The sequence below is a fragment of the Oncorhynchus keta genome, chromosome 20 (genome assembly GCF_023373465.1).
Source record: "Oncorhynchus keta strain PuntledgeMale-10-30-2019 chromosome 20, Oket_V2, whole genome shotgun sequence".
Lineage (NCBI taxonomy): Eukaryota > Metazoa > Chordata > Actinopteri > Salmoniformes > Salmonidae > Oncorhynchus > Oncorhynchus keta.
This window is the reverse complement of record NC_068440.1, coordinates 5,712,886-5,728,619: the sequence shown is the minus strand read 5'-3', so window position 1 is coordinate 5,728,619 and position 15,734 is coordinate 5,712,886. Positions and strand designations below refer to the sequence as shown.

Here is a 15,734-nt window from a genome sequence, read left to right as displayed (position 1 = left end):
GAGGGAGATCAGTACCCCGTGCACAAGTAAATACATTATTGTCTACTACTGAATCTCCCAAGTAGTTTTTAAGGGATTATAGACTGTGATTTTAAAATATGTGAAATTACGGAGATGGCTTTCACTTCGTTTTTCAGTGGTACAACATTGCTCTTTGTTCGTAAATTCACTGTGTCAGAGTGCGCTCTAGGCGTTCGTAAATTAAGAGCATTGTCATATTGTCCGTTTGTAAATTCAGAGCGTTTTTCACTCTCTGAGCTTTCAGAGCATACACTGGACGCTGTGGCGGAGGAGTAGGGGTTGATCCAAGCGTTCTGACCTGACAACGGCAGTCAAACACCCAAGCTAACTGGTAAAGCTGGCAAGCTTCTTCTAAACACAAATGAGAGAACACCTCACTCTGACCACTTTACTCACCATAGCAGAACTGGTTAGGCTGATTTCATGCTTTCTTGAGCATTGATGACTGTCACTGTGCTGCTGGCAATAATTTAATTATGTTTGTTTTTTTGCCGACGTTTAATGACAACGATCATATTCAACTGGCGTTGTGCGTTCATAAATTCATCAGTTATTCTGCGCTCTGGCACACTCAGACGAGAGTGCTCTGAAATCGGAGTAGATAGCCAGAGTGAATTTTGCGAACGCATCTCTAATAGGATGTTGGAGAGCTTATTGACAAGGTTCTGTGTGGATAGAAGGGAGCTTGTTTTTTCTTCCCTCTGTGGGAAAGCTGTTGATATGAAATGGTAGGTGGGTGAAATTCAACAAGAAAATATAAATAAATAATAATATTTTTGCTCTATTTTTGTATTTGGCAAGCATTTGCCCATGACTGAATTATCTTCTCCTACCTGTTGATACATATGCTTGCAGACATGGGACACCCAGTTGTTGGATATAGCTTAGATGGAGATCAGAAGTTGACCTACAGTGAAGAAGTGGTCCCAGCTATACCTACTGCCAAGGTTTACAAGGTATGAGGAAGACGATGCTCTTCAGTTGACATTCTGAGGACCAATCTATTTTGATTGTCCCTCTACGTAATCACTTCAAATTGATTATGCCTTCACTGAAAATGTGCCTTTCCTTCACAGAGCTCAGATGGAAAGATATACTTGTACCAGTGAGACCTATACAAATTCTCCAGCTAAAGATAATTTGAACAGTAACCCATTTCCTAAAAAAAATGTATACCTTTATTTAACTAGGCAAGGCAGTTAAGACCAAATTCTTATTTTCAATGACAGCCTAGGAAGAGTGGGTTAACTGCCTTGTTCAGGGGCAGTATGACAGATTTTTACCTTGTCACCTCAGGGATTCCATCTTGCAACCTTTTGGTTACTAGTCCAACGCTCTAATCACTAGGCTACCTGTTAAAGAGTAACATTCAAGTTTTCTAAAAAAAAAAAATGAATGTTTGCTTTTTAACAGTGTCATTGAGGCTCAGTTTGGAGGGATTTTGGAAAGAGGCTCCTTGGTGGCCATCAACCCACGGGACAGAGAAAAGTATGACCACATGAACTGGTCTCCCCTCTGTGATTCAACAAGAAAGCCCAGATTGCTTTGACACATAATAAGTTCTGTCTGTTGTTCCACTGTATGCTACAGGTGTGCAGCACTGATCATGTCGTTAATGGACAAGGACTGCCGATACCACCTGGTTTACTTTTTTATACAATCCTGTATTGTTCAAAGGTACGATATTTTCTGAAATAACAGCAGAAATTCTATTTGTCTTCCATTCATTCTAGATTCATGCAAGTGTAACACATTGATTCAAACATACAGTACAGTATGCATGTATGTAATTAACCTTCCATGACCATTATTTAACACCTCTCTCTCTATAGGTTCTCCATTTGATGTGCCCGATGAGGAAGTTAACAGACTTTTCAGAGTTTTATTAACACAATTACTTTTGTCATTGATAATACCATTATTACTCTTACTGCCTTTAAAAAAATATCTATCATTGAACTGAAATTGATATTTAACATAGAAACCAATTGGATGGAATATAAGAAGATGTTGTACGAGAGAATTGTGGTAAGGTAGTTTAATGGTATTTTCTTTTAATGTATTCCAGGGAGGAGTTGTGGTACTAAGTTTATACAGTCTTCAAATGCTCTCCCAGAGGTTAAGGATAAGGAATGGGGCTTGGATGTCTTCATAGAGAGAGTTCATCGCCTCACACCAAAGGCCTCATAAACATGATTTAATGGGCTTCTCTGAGACTACAGGGAGAGATATCTGAGAGAGATAGTGCATTGAAAATGATTGTCAGGATATTTGGTGTTCTGTCATTATATTTGATGTATTGCTATTTGCTTTGTTGACAGTTTGGAAATTACCTAATGTCGAAATATGCCAAGTCAATTCTTTCATATGGATAATGAACTGAATTTTCAGTGTTTTTGAAACGTCTGCCATTTTAATATAAAATTGCAGACATATTGTCTTTCCTTTTTGTTGTTAGTTGGTATCATAGAGGTTTTGTCTTATTGAAAACATTTCTATAGTGAAGGCAAGGAACTTTTAGATACTCTAGATACATTAGATACTCCATAGTAATTGTTATGATGATTCTGAACTGTCTTGAAATGCATAGGCCACCTCATTGCAAACACCCGATTAGCCGCACCAAGGTACTGCATTGGATTCTGCGCTTCTCTCTTTTCAAGTGCTGCCACATAGACCCGATTGGCTGTTGCCTAGATACTAGACCTACTTTTTTAGTAAACACATCGAGGGTAGCAGGGAGGAAGATGATATAAAGGAGAAATGCCGAAACCACAAAAGGAAACGGTACGTTTGTTAAATGTGACAAGGTTGGCCCAATGTGGCCGTTGAGTTTTAGCGAATGTCACAATGCAGCAGTTGTACGGTGTGCTACAAGTAGAACGACAAAAACAGATGCAGGTATAGCAGCTGCCTGAGAGAGCTCGAGTGCAACACCTGTTGCTCCAATAGTGACGCTCGATCGTGAACGTGTCAATGATTCATTTTTGATGTAATGACAATTGGTTACTTCATATGACAGATCAGCATACCTCCACCTGGGCGATGGAACTGGAATGACGAAACCCAAGCCCTCGAGTTCACCAGGTAACGTTAATGGGCAGCTAGCTATAGCATTAGCACATGTTACAATACTTTCTGGACCTATTTCTGTGCAAACGTTTTCTCACTATTATTTGCGGGTGTATATGGATGTATTTTATTATCTAATGAACTTATCGTTGAGTATGCACCTGTTTATAATTATTGAACTGTTTTCTCATCCTTTTATTTTCAGTTTTAGTACATCTGTGGAGGTAAAAGAAAAGCGAAAAAAGACTAAACCTGTCAATTTTCAAGATCTTGCCAGCAAGCGTCCAGAGAGGTAGCTAGCTATTCATTTCTAGCCTAAGCCAACAGCACTTTTCCTATCCATGCTGTTCAACTAGCAATGATATTAATAGATAGAGCATTCATTATATTACAAGTGATATGTATCCTTGATTGACACATAATTAAGGGCATTACTGTGTCCTGAACTCTTTCAACAAATACTTTTCTGTCTATTATTTGTAGGCAAATGCAGTCATCGGCCAAGAGGGGGGGACAAAGCAGCAGGAAGACTGTGGGTCCTGCTCAACTCAATGCCTACAAGTCCTCAGTAAAACGGAGTCAGAGGGACTATGTGACCATCGAGGATGTGAAACGTAGGTGTTGGTCGGTCATACACATAATACACACATCATTTCTGACTGCTGCATCAGACGGATCTATGTTATGGAACACATCCTTTACAGCAGATTAGTTGAATATATGGTCTTTCTCTGTCTGTCTGTTTGTATGTACAGTATGTACACTGCCTTCAGAAAGTATTCATAGTCCTTGATTTCACATTTTTGTTGTGTTACAGCCTGAATTCAAAATGAATTAAATCAGTTTTTTTCTCCCACCCATCTACACACAATACTCTACAATGACAAGGTGAAAACATGTTTTTATAAATGTTTGCACATTTATTGAAAATGAAATACAGAAATATCTAATTTACATTCACACCCCTGATTCAATATATGTTAGCATCACCTTTGGCAGTGATTACATCTGTGAGTCTTTCTGAGTAAGTCTCTAAGAGCTTTGCACACCTGAATTGTACACTATTTGCACATGATTCTTTTTAAAATTCTTCAAGGTCTGCCAAGTTGGTTGTTGATCATTGCTAGACAACCATTTTTTAAGTCGTAGCTGTAACTAGGCCACTCAGAAACATTCAATGTCGTCTTGGTTAGCAACTCCAGTGTATATTTGGCCTTGTGTTTTTGTTATTGTCCTGCTGAAAGGTGAATTTGTCCCACAGTATCTGAACCAGGTTATCCTCTAGGATTTTGCCATCAAAGTATTCACACCCCTTGACTTTTTCCACATTTTTGTCACTGGTTTACACAAATACCCCATAATATCAAAGTAGAAATATGTTTTTCTAATTTTTTTGAAAAGAAGGAAGCCTGTACAGAATAAAAATATTTCAAAACATGCATCTTTTTTTGCAACAAGGCACTAAAGTAATACTGCAAAAAATGTGACAAAGCAATTCACTTTTTGTCCTGAATAGAAAGTGGTATGTTTGGGGCAAATCCATTACAACACATTACTACTACTACTTTCCATATTTTCTAGCATAGTGTTGGCTGCATCATGTTATGGGTATACTTATAATCGTTAATAAGGACTGGGATGTTTTTTTAGGATAAGAATGGTGCTAAGCACTGGCAAAATCCTAGACAAAAACCTGGTTCAGTTTGCTTTCCACCAGACACTGGGAGATGAATTCACCTTTCAGCAAGACAATAACCTAAAACATAAGGCCATATCTACAGCTGTAATCACGGCCAAAGGCGATTCTATAAAGTATTGACTCGGGGGTGTGAATACTGTGAAATAGGTATTTCTGTATTTCATTTTCAATACATTTGCAGACATTTCTAAAATTATGTTTTCACTGTGTCATTATGGAATAAGTCAAGGGTTCTGAATAGTTTCTGAAGGGACTGTATGTATGTCTGTCTGTGTTGCAGAGGTGGCACTCAGTTTGCTGCAGGAGAATGATGCACTCCCCATTCCATTTTGCTTCCTGTCTGTGTTGAAGTAAGGAAGCACCCACTGCACAGTATATCTGCCTTCTCTCTCCCTCTTTTGTCTGTCCATCTGTCTGTCTCTCTCTCAATCCCTCTCACACACACACACAAACCTTTCTTTATGGTTATGTTTTCAATCCATGCTACATCCATTTACGTACACTACCATTCAAAAGTTTGGGGTCACTTAGAAATGTCCTTGTTTTTGAAAGAAAAGCACGTTTTTTTGTCTATTAAAATAACATCAAATTGATCAGAAATACAGTGTAGACATGGTTAATGTTGTAAATGACTATTGTAGCTGGAAATGGCAGATTTTTTAAATGGAATATCTACATAGGCGTACAGAGGCCCATTATCAGCAACCATCACTCCTGTGTTCCAATGGCACGTTGTGTTAGCTAATCCAAGTTTATAATTTTAAAAGGCTAATTGATCATTAGAAAATCATTTTGAGACTGTTGTATTGAGGGTACTATTTAATGAAGCTGGCAGTTGAGGACTTGTGAGGCATCTGTTTCTCAAACTAGACACTAATGTACTTGTTCTCTTGCTCAGTTGTGCACCGGGGCCTCCCAGCCAGTTTGCGCTGTTCTGTGGGAGTAATACACAGCGTTGTACGAGATCTTCAGTTTCTTGGCAATTTCTTGCATGGAATAGCCTTCATTTCTCAGAACAAGAATAGACAGAGGAGTTTCAGAAGAAAATAATTTGTTTCTGGCCATTTTTAGCCTGTAATCGAACCCACAAATGATGATGTTCCAGATTCTCAACTAGTTTTAAGAAGGCCAGTTTTATTGCTTCTATAATCAGGACAACAGTTTTCAGCTGTGCTAACATAATTGAAAAAGGGGTTTTTAATGATCAATTAGCCTTTTAAAATTATAAACTTGGATTAGCGAACACAACGTGCCATTTGAACACAGGAGTGATGGTTGCTGATAATGGGCCTCTACGACTATGTAGATATTCCATAAAAAAATCCAGCTACAAAAATCCTGTTTCCAGCTACAATAGTAATTTACAACATTAACAAACAATGTCTACACCGTATTTCTGATATCAATTTGATGTTATTTTAATGGATAATTGTTTTGCTTTTCTTTCCAAAACAAGGATATTCCTAAGTGACCCCAAACTTTTGAACGGTAGTGTATATTGCTTAGGCTTTATGATTGCTCTTAGACATTGCCCTGTGTGTGTGTGTGTTTAGGAGCAGAGAGCTGGATGAGTTCCTGGCTGCCCTCCTGCTCTACCTGTCCTGTTACTTTGAGAGGAAGTCTCTGGAGAAGAAGCCCAAGCCTCTCATGGCGTCAGTACCATACTCATTGTGCCGTGTGTGTTTGTGTGTATGTATGTGTGTGTTTACATTAATTACCATCTTAAGACTCTTCATTCACATATATTGATGTTTCTCATGACTTTGCCTCTCTATAATGTATTGATTTGTGTCAGTGAGCAGAGTATCACAGAGAAGCAGGTGATGGCGGAGACCCTTGCTAAGGTGGAGCTGGCCCAGAAGCAGCTGGCCTTCTGCTACTCCAGCCTGGTCCTGGGCCTGGGCCTATCCCAGCAGCACCACATGGCCTGTGGCAGGTCAGTCACCTCTCCGCCATTTTGGCTCTGCAGGGGCAAGGAGGGGAAGTGACGAGTCAAGGGAATAGATACTCATTTGGTTATTAAGCAAATACCTTAGATCCAACGCGATTGACAGTTAAAGCCTATATTCAGAATAATCTACGTAGATTATACACAACATCTAATACATCCAGAAATGGTGAGTAGCGGCCTAACCTCCATGCACAAAACATTTCACTTGCTGCGTTAAACTATCACTTTAAGTGCTTTGTTTCTACAGGAGCCGTGTGTCATTGACCTACAAAGACAGGCAGTTGTATGAGGTTAGTACCAAACCCCACAGAACTGTGATTTGACCTTTGCGATTGTGTATTCCAGAGGAGATGTTGACCCAGTACTGTTTAACCAGAGGTGGTGGTATAGTGTAACAGAGTTATTTTAGGGTAACTCAGCACCCTGTGTGTCTGCATCTAGTACCAGAATAGCTTTTTTGACATTTGTAAATGTATTTTGGAAAAAAAGAATGAACACCTTGAATTAATTACTGGCTGGCTGGCTGACTGGCTGGATGAATAAATGAATGAACAGGCCTAAACATTATTATTATTATTATTATTATCTCCAGAGGATGGAGCCATCAGCATTAGATATTAACAAAGGACCTACATCAAATGCAACTGTAGCATCTCATCTCTGTAAACTGTCCTATCTACACCAGTGTCTGTACAGCTTCTTCTGCTACGTGGCGTGGGTGACGTTCAGTAGGAAGGACCTGAGAGGCATCCAGGAGGAGGTGGGGCGCCTGCTGCGTTCTGACACCTTCAACCCCGCCCTCAGGACCAGGATAGATGCCACAGAGGACAGCCTGGCCCAGGACTCCTCCACCAAAGAGGGACAGACTGAGCCCAAAGTGCACACACAGAGCCACAATGCCCCAGAGCAGAGGTGTGTGGGGAGTGGTGGAAGGCTGGGGTGGTGTACGCGTGCGTGGCTATCTTATCAGCTCCCATTTTGAGTCATTTTTTAAAACGTTTTTCCAGACAATAGTTTCTACTAGCCTAAGTGACTGACTGACATGATGTGTTGCAGTAAAGCACAAAATGGTTTAGGCTGCAAAGCCATCTCTGCTTGAATGCTGTCTATCTACCTCCCAGACCATAGGATTGACTGAGACAGATTCATGACTTGTCAGAAAAAATGGCCTGTCACTCTTATGTCAGCTCCCAACATCTGACAGATGACTGACAGTTCTGTAAGCGGTTTCAGGTCTCTTGCTCTTATGCTGTCTGTCAAGTCCAGGCCAAGTTGGTCTTGAAGTCTGTACTCCATAAGTAGAACCAAATTAATCAAATGTGGGGAGTTTATTTTGTTGATATCTTCACAGCTGTTGTCTACATATTTGATGATTAATAGTACAGCTGTATATATTTTATAATATTTGTTATTAGAATGACATCCGCTGGCATTTTAATTTCATTTATTTTTTTCCCTGCTTAAGGAAATTCTACAGTTTGACTTTAGAGGTTTTGTCCTCCCGCTGTAGGATTTCCCCTAATGACTCTTCACTCTAATGCCCACATCTAAATCATATCTAGTGCCTAGGCCCTAGGGAATAGGCGCCAGTTTGGAATTGGTTCTCAGTCTTCTGCTTCTCGACCTTTGACCCCAGGAAGTCCCAGCGTCGTCCGGCCTTGAGTAAGATGGTGACCCAGCGCTCCCCGGTCATGGTGTCCCTGCTGCCATATCCGCGGGGAAGAGGCTCCTCATCTGTTCTGCCGCTACAGACCCAGGAAGCAGAGCCAGGCCAAGCTGTGTAACCCAGAGACCCTGATGGAGGAGCTCAAAGAGCAGCTGGCCTCTGTCAGGTAGCTAACAGTCACATCACAGGGAGGGAATAGCCCCATCCCAGATCTGTATGTGCTGTCTTGCCAACTCCTATGGTCATTGTCACACCAACTGTTAGCAAGGTCTGGGACCAGGCTCGGGAAGGAATATGTTTGCTAAATACATTTTTAGTCATTTAGCAGACGCTCTTATCCAGAGCGACTTACAGTTAGTACATTCTTAAGATAGTGAGGTGGGACAACCACATATCACAGGCATAGTAAGTACAATCTGCTGTCCTAGCTTTAGGGGGAAGGTGCCAGGATAGAGAATGACTTGGACTGGGCTGAGCGGAAGCTGCCCTCCCGGAGGGGTAGGTGAACCAAGAGACCAGAGGTGGCAGAAGGGAGTGCTCAGGTTGGGGTGTAGGGTTTGAGCCTAGCCTGAAGGTGTGTGTGGGGGGGGGGGCAGTTCCTCTTGCTGCTCTGTAGGCAAGTAGCATGGTCTTGAAGTGGATGCGAGTTTTGACTGGAAGCCAGTGGAGTGTGCGGAGGAGCGGGGTGACGTGGACGAATTTGGGAAGGTTGAAAACCAGGCGGGCTGCAGCGTTCTGGATAAGTTGCAGGGATTTGATGGCACAAGCGGGGAGCCCAGCCAACAGCGAGTTGCAGTAGTCCAGACGGGAGATGACAAGTGCCTGGATTAGAACCTGCACCGATTCCTGTGTGAGGTAGGGTCGTTCTCTACAGATGTTTCAGAGCATGAACCTGCATCACTGCTTTGATGTTTGCAGAGAACAACAGGGTGTTGTCCCGGGTCACGCCAAGGTTCTTTGCACTCTGGGAGGGCGACACTGTGGAGTTGTCAACCGTGATGAAGAGGTCTTTGAGCAGGCAGGCCTTTCCCGGGAGGAAGAGCAGCTCCGTCTTGTCGAGGTTGCGCTTGAGGTGGTGCGCCGACATCCAAGCTGAGATATCTGCAAGGCACGCAGAGATGCGTGTCGCCACATGAATGTCGAAGGGGGGAAGGCGAAAAGTAGTTTTGTGTCATCTGCATAGCAATGATAGGAGAGAACACGTGAGGATATGATGGAGCCGAGTCACTTGGTGTTTAGAGGGAAGAGAAGAGGGCCAAGAACCGAGGAGGATTAAGGAGGGAGGAGAAGGTGGAAAAGAGTTTCATATGGTTAGAGGCAGAAGCATGACATTTTGAGTGATAGAAAGTATGTCAGAAGGTTGAATGAAAATAACAAACTAAATGTGTAAGAGATTGATAATATACACCACAAACATTCTATTGAACTTTAATTGTCCCTCAAAAATTGATGAATATCTCTTGTACATGAAGTTAACATTCCACAGCACTGTATTTCCACACCCCTGAACTTATGTCTGCAACACTCTTAGAAAAAATGGCTGTCACCATAACTCTTTTGGGTTCCATGTAGAACCCTGTGTGTAAAGGCTTCTACATGGAACCAAAAAGGGTTCTTCAACCGGTTCTCCTTTTAGATTCTAGATAGCACTTTTTTTTTCTAAGAGTGTATGTTTGAACTTTGAAATCTGTTTTTCTAGCTTTGGGATTCTGGGGAAGCCTCTGAGCCAGTTCAGCTGCACCACCCTTATGCCCCAGGGAGCCAACAACGAAGACGAGGAGGAGGAGGAGGAAGATGACGAGGAGAATGACGATGATGAAGACTCCGGCGTCCATGTTCGAAGCAGTAAGAACACCTTCGTGGCTCAGAGACCTGTCGCATCAGCAGTGGACCAACGCGGCAGCCTCAGCCGCACCAATACAGTCATCTCACGGGCCACCACAGAGGGAGTGTCCTCAGACACAGAGTGAGAGTATGTGCGCGTCCCCCAAAATTTGACCAATAAAAAAAAGAACAAAAACATATAAAATTATGTATCTTTAGTCACCATGTTTCATAATTGGCCTTCAATTCGAATGTGTCTCACCAGAGAAAGCATCCGATCGAGCGAAACGGCACCCCTCTGTCTCAGTATATGTAGCCCATCTATCTGATGCTGTCTGGCCAAAAAGAGTATGCCATTGTTGCTGCCCGTAGCATTGAATTTCATAGCAAGGGAAGCTAGCAAGCATTTTGCCTCCCTTGGTAATGTTTAAATTTAAAAAAAATAACCAATCAAGCATTGAGCTAAACTGTGTGAGCTCAATTGTGAATGGTCCTGGTGCACCAAAAAAAGTCCCAATGGAAGCTAGTTTGGATGTGACTTCACACCAATCACATTGCATCAAAAGCATTGACGAAAAAAGGTGCATTTTTGCATCTCGTTGTGTCGTTGTCCTCCGGTGGCTAGCTAAAATCGACCCTTGGAGCTTGGATGGAGAAAAGGAAAAATTAGATGGGAGATAAGGATTTGGACTTGTGGACTTACTGTACTGGACAGTGATTACAACGGTGATTCAGATCCAACCATAAATTCATACTTTGTGCTCCTGGCCTGAGAGGGTGGAAGTTCAATATGTAGCTAGATGTAGTAGGCTAACGTTAACTAGCTGGCTCATCATTGCCCTTTAAATTAAGTTAGGCTAGCTGGCAAGCCTTTTAGCCATGTAGCCTAATCGAGGACAACAAAAACTAAAAGTGTGTAGGCTACTGTATGACAGAGAGGAGGATTGCATTGGCGATCCTCTACAAGTAAGGTAAATCATTGTTTTTCTACTTGCGCACACACAATCAGGACCATGGACAGCCACATGTTATTTAGCTTATGTTGATTGGACTAAATTGTTTTTGGTCCTGATCTTTAAGTTGCTACTCTGTTAGACTAAGCATTGGTGATTTGATGATTTGGAAGTTGAAATGATGGTGGATTTACTTTAGCAGAGGCCTCTCCTGGTTTTTTTGCCACTTGTGATAACTCTGTGGTTCTCAATCAATAATTGTTTAGTAGTCAGACATTTTGCAAGCAAAACATCAAGTTTTAAATTTCATTTCCTGCAGTTTTACAAATTTGACCATGGGGTGTTTTTAAAAAACATTTTTAAAGCAAGTTTGCTGCAATTATACACATTTTGCCACGGACCAAAGAGAAGATTTACCAATTTCAGGCAATTCTTCACATTTTCCCATGGGGTGTAGAGAAGATTTACCAATTTCAGGCAATTCTTCACATTTTCCCATGGGGTGTAGAGAAGATTTACCAATTTCACGCAATTCTTCACATTTTCCCATGGGGTGTAGAGAAGATTTACCAATTTCAGGCAATTCTTCACATTTTCCCATGGGGTGTAGAGAAGATTTACCAATTTCAGGCAATTCTTCACATTTTCCCATGGGGTGTAGAGAAGATTTTGCAGTTTTACATCACATTTTCTGCAATTCTGGAGAGTAATGTTTGCAATTAATATTTAATATTTTTTTGTGAAAGTGACTAATTAAATCAATGGGGGCCCCCCAGTTGGTAATTCGACCATGATTACTACAAGTTTAGAAAGCTGGACATTAGACTAACAAAAAATGTTAGCTGACATGGACTTATTGAGTGACTGTCAGTGACTGACATAACAAGAGAAAAACTGCTGAGGCACAACTACCTTTTCAAAATGGCACCCTGTATATTCTACTATTCTAACCTCAATTGAGTTCTTAATGATTTATTTTTATTGATCCACAGGCCGCCAGTTGCCCATCCCTGCTGTAGTTCATCAATCTGTTTGTTACATGCAATATGCTTTGTGGACTTCACCAGACAAATACGTCTCTCTGGTTTTGTGATGAAACAAATGTGTGGTTGAATTGATTCTGCCCAGTGGTGTAAGGTACTTTAGTCAAACTACTTTAATGTACTACTTAGTTGTTTATTGGTGTATCTGTACTGCACTTTACCATTTATATTTTTGACAACTTTTACTTTACTACATTCCTAAAGAAAATAATGTACTTTTTACTCCATGTATTTTCCCTGACACACAAAAGCACTCGTTACATTTTGAATGTTTAAACAGGACAGGAAAATGGTCCAATTCACACACTTATCAAGAGAGCAACCCTGCTCACCCCTACTGTCTCTGATCTGGCAGATTTAGTTTGCTTAGTTTGTACATTATGTCTGAGTATTGGCGTGTTGGAGTGTGCCCCGAGCTAGGCATAAAACAAGCAAGACAATTGTGCCGTCTGGTTTGCCTAATATAAGGAATTAGACATTATTTATACTTTTCCTTTTAAATCTTAAGTATATTTCTGCAATTACATTTACTTTTGATACTAAAGTATATTTAAAACCAAATACTTTTAGATTTTTACTCAAATAGATTTGACTGGGTGACTCACTTTTACTTGAGTAATTTTCTATTAAGTTATCTGCTTTTACTCGAGTATGACATTTGGGTACTTTTTTCCACCACTGATTCTGCCCACTGTGTGACTATCGTCTTCTTGTTGTCTCTGCCTTTTACACTGAGTGTACATAATATTCACCCCTCATTCACAGTCTCAATGCATGGACTCTACAAGCTGTCGAAAGCATTCCACAGGGATGCTGGCCCATATTGACTACAATTGAATGGCACACATACACAATCCATGTCTCTATGATCTCAAGGCTTAAAAATCCTTCTTTAACCTGTCTCCTCCGCTTCATCTACACTGATTGAAGTGGATTTAACAGGTGACATCAATAAGGGATCATAGCTTTCACCTGGACTCACCTGGTCAGTCTATGTCATGGAAATAGAATGGAAGAAGGTGTTCCTAATGTTTTGTTCACAATGTATATCACGGTGGGGGTTTGAACTAAAATGATTTATAGAGCAAAAAACGCAAATATCACAACACAGGTTGTAATATGGCTTTTTTCCTGAATTGGCTTCCCCAGTGATTTTACCCACACACCATGTCTGTCTGTCTGTCTGTCTGTCTGACTGACTGACTGACTGACTGACTGACTGACAGCCCAGAGATGTCAGTCAATCATTTGAAACAACATCATTTTGATATCCTGCGTTTTCAGTGTCCCCTAGTAGACTGTCTAAAAATGTGTCCTGAACTATTATGTGTCACCAGGTGGAGCTGTTGTCTGAGATATAATGAAATTGGATTTCCTCATACAGACGGTACAATCAATCCATTATTGTATACAGTTCAGATTCAACTCAATGCTTGGGAAAATATACAAGGATCACAAAATACCATTGTATGTATTCAATGCATCACTATCGTTCACGACATTTGCAACTACCAAGTAAATCTCATGCTTCAGTATGTAAACCCTGCATCATCTGTCACATTGACATAGACGGTACATCCTCTTTGACGTAAGACCCCTTCCAGCACTCTTCCCCCAGGGTGACTTGCAAGCCTTCCAGTCAATGCTGGATGCAATCCTAACCTCCCATAGCAAAGGGCCATAGCTACTAAGCATGCTGCAGCAGCACCAGCCGCTGTGGCAGAAGGGGCTTTGCCTTCACCCTAATTGGCTGGGTAATCTGGGATGCCAGAGCGAGAGCTAAGCCTGCTCAGGAGACTGGGGGATGGGGCACAGGGGACAGGGATAGAGGGGGACGCTGGAGAGAGGCTGTAGCGTGATTCCTCCATGGCTCCTCCTTTATAAGGGCTGGATCTGACCAGAAAGGCAGGATGGCATGAGTCAACTCCCCCTACAGATTTCATTCCACCAGCCTTGGCAGGGGCCAGGTTACGCCGCGCACCAGACTCCGAAGTCAGAAGATCCCCTTAATAAGAAGTAAGCATGGGAAAGGAGATTGGCACAGTTGGCAAAGTGACAGAGGGTCACACTTTATTTTAAGTTACACAGATACTGTGGGAACAGGGACCTTTATTTTTTACAATTCAGTCATTGTTTCAAGCCCTTCTGCAGATACCACGTGTAGCTAAGTGATGACATAGTGGTTATCAAAGATTCCGAGATTTATTGAGATAGTAGTAAAGGGAAAATGACACACGGTATAGGTAATAAGTATAGAGAGTAGCTATTCAATATGTAGGCCAAAAAGTTGCATGGCTGTATGCAAAGCTATCAAAAAAAGGGAAACCTAAGTTGGTAAATTCCGGTAAACATTATGAGTTCAGTATACTAACTCAGAGTTGATGCTGCTGCTATGGTTAACATTTCATCTTAGAAAATGTTTGTCCTGAACCAATACATCATCTTAGATTTGCTAGAGAAAAGAGCAAAATCACATTCAAGAACAGCACCACCAACTTGATCTATTCTCATTAAATGTTTCTGACTCATAGTTCAATAAATTCCCTCAAAGCCTCAAGTCTCCTCTATTCTCCATGCATTAGGGCCCCTGCCCTGCTCTTTAGAATGTTGCGGTCATAACGTCTATGCCCTCTGAAATAGTTTGCAGTTGAAGCATGTCACCTCTTGTAAAGGACTAGCCATGCCTGTAATTACAATCCATATTTAACAATGACAGGCGATGTCAAGGGATTTCTGTTTGAAGCAGACAACCAATAGCAGAGCACCCTGCTTGTGATGATAGGAAAGAGGCTAGGCAAACTGTGTTTCATAAAGCTAAAGGTTATACAGTGCTGCCTGTTGAAGGGTATAGAACTATCGCACTCCTAATTTAAAGAGTGTTATGTAAAACTCAGAAGTTTTGCCAGAGTCCTTTCTCAGCTGATAGTGAGAGGTAAGAGAAAATTCTGAAAGCAAGGTGACAAGGCGTCTGTTGTCCCAGTCGTTAATCCCAACATGTTTCAAGCTTGACCACCATGGTCACTGTTCCCAAGAGCTCCAAGGTAACCTGCCTAAATGACTATCGCCCTGTAGCACTCACATCTGTATTTATTAAAGTGCTTTGAAAGGCTGGTCATGACACACATTAACACCATCATCCCAGACACCCTGGACTCACTCCAATTTGCATCCCGCCCCAACAGATCCACAGATGACGCAATCTCAATTAATCTTCACACTGCCCTCTCCCACCTGGACATTAGGGGAAATAACTACGTGCAGTTGAAGTCAGAAGTTTACATACATCTTAGCCAAATACATTTAAACTCAGTTTTTCATTATTCCTGAGAGTGATTTATTTAAGCTTTTATTTCTTTCATCACATTCCCAGTGGCTCAGATGTTTACATACACTCAATTAGTATTTGGTAGCGTTGCCTTTAAAATGTTTAACTTGGGTCAAACATTTTGAGTGGCCTTCCACAAGCTTCCCACAATAAGTTGGGTGAATTTTGGCCAATTCCTCC

At 41.3% G+C, this 15,734-nt stretch overlaps 1 protein-coding gene and 1 long non-coding RNA gene across 4 annotated transcripts; one reads left to right on the top strand and one right to left on the bottom strand.

Moving 5' to 3' along the window:
- Positions 1-6: 6 nt before the first annotated feature.
- LOC118399208 (protein phosphatase 1 regulatory subunit 36) lies at positions 7-12,669 on the top strand. 3 transcript variants are annotated; one of them, XM_035795100.2, is made up of 13 exons: positions 7-352; positions 877-977; positions 1,612-1,698; positions 3,044-3,108; positions 3,299-3,385; positions 3,577-3,707; positions 5,073-5,142; positions 6,346-6,444; positions 6,588-6,728; positions 6,991-7,033; positions 7,429-7,655; positions 8,380-8,575; positions 10,109-12,669. In XM_035795100.2, the coding sequence occupies exons 2-12, from the start codon at positions 879-881 to the stop codon at positions 8,525-8,527; spliced, it is 1,197 nt and encodes a 398-aa protein (XP_035650993.2). In that variant the 5' UTR covers positions 7-352; positions 877-878; the 3' UTR covers positions 8,528-8,575; positions 10,109-12,669. The 3 variants fall into 3 exon arrangements, with proteins under 3 accessions (XP_035650993.2, XP_035650992.2, XP_035650995.2); XM_035795099.2 differs by having other exon boundaries at positions 7-749; XM_035795102.2 differs by lacking the exons at positions 7-352; positions 877-977; positions 1,612-1,698 and adding an exon at positions 2,575-2,808.
- Positions 10,553-14,776, bottom strand: LOC127909834 (uncharacterized). Its single transcript, XR_008072466.1, has 2 exons — positions 12,508-14,776; positions 10,553-12,466 (listed from the first exon to the last, which is right to left on the bottom strand). It is a non-coding gene; the product is annotated as an uncharacterized LOC127909834 (long non-coding RNA).
- Between the last annotated feature and the right edge of the window lie 958 nt (positions 14,777-15,734).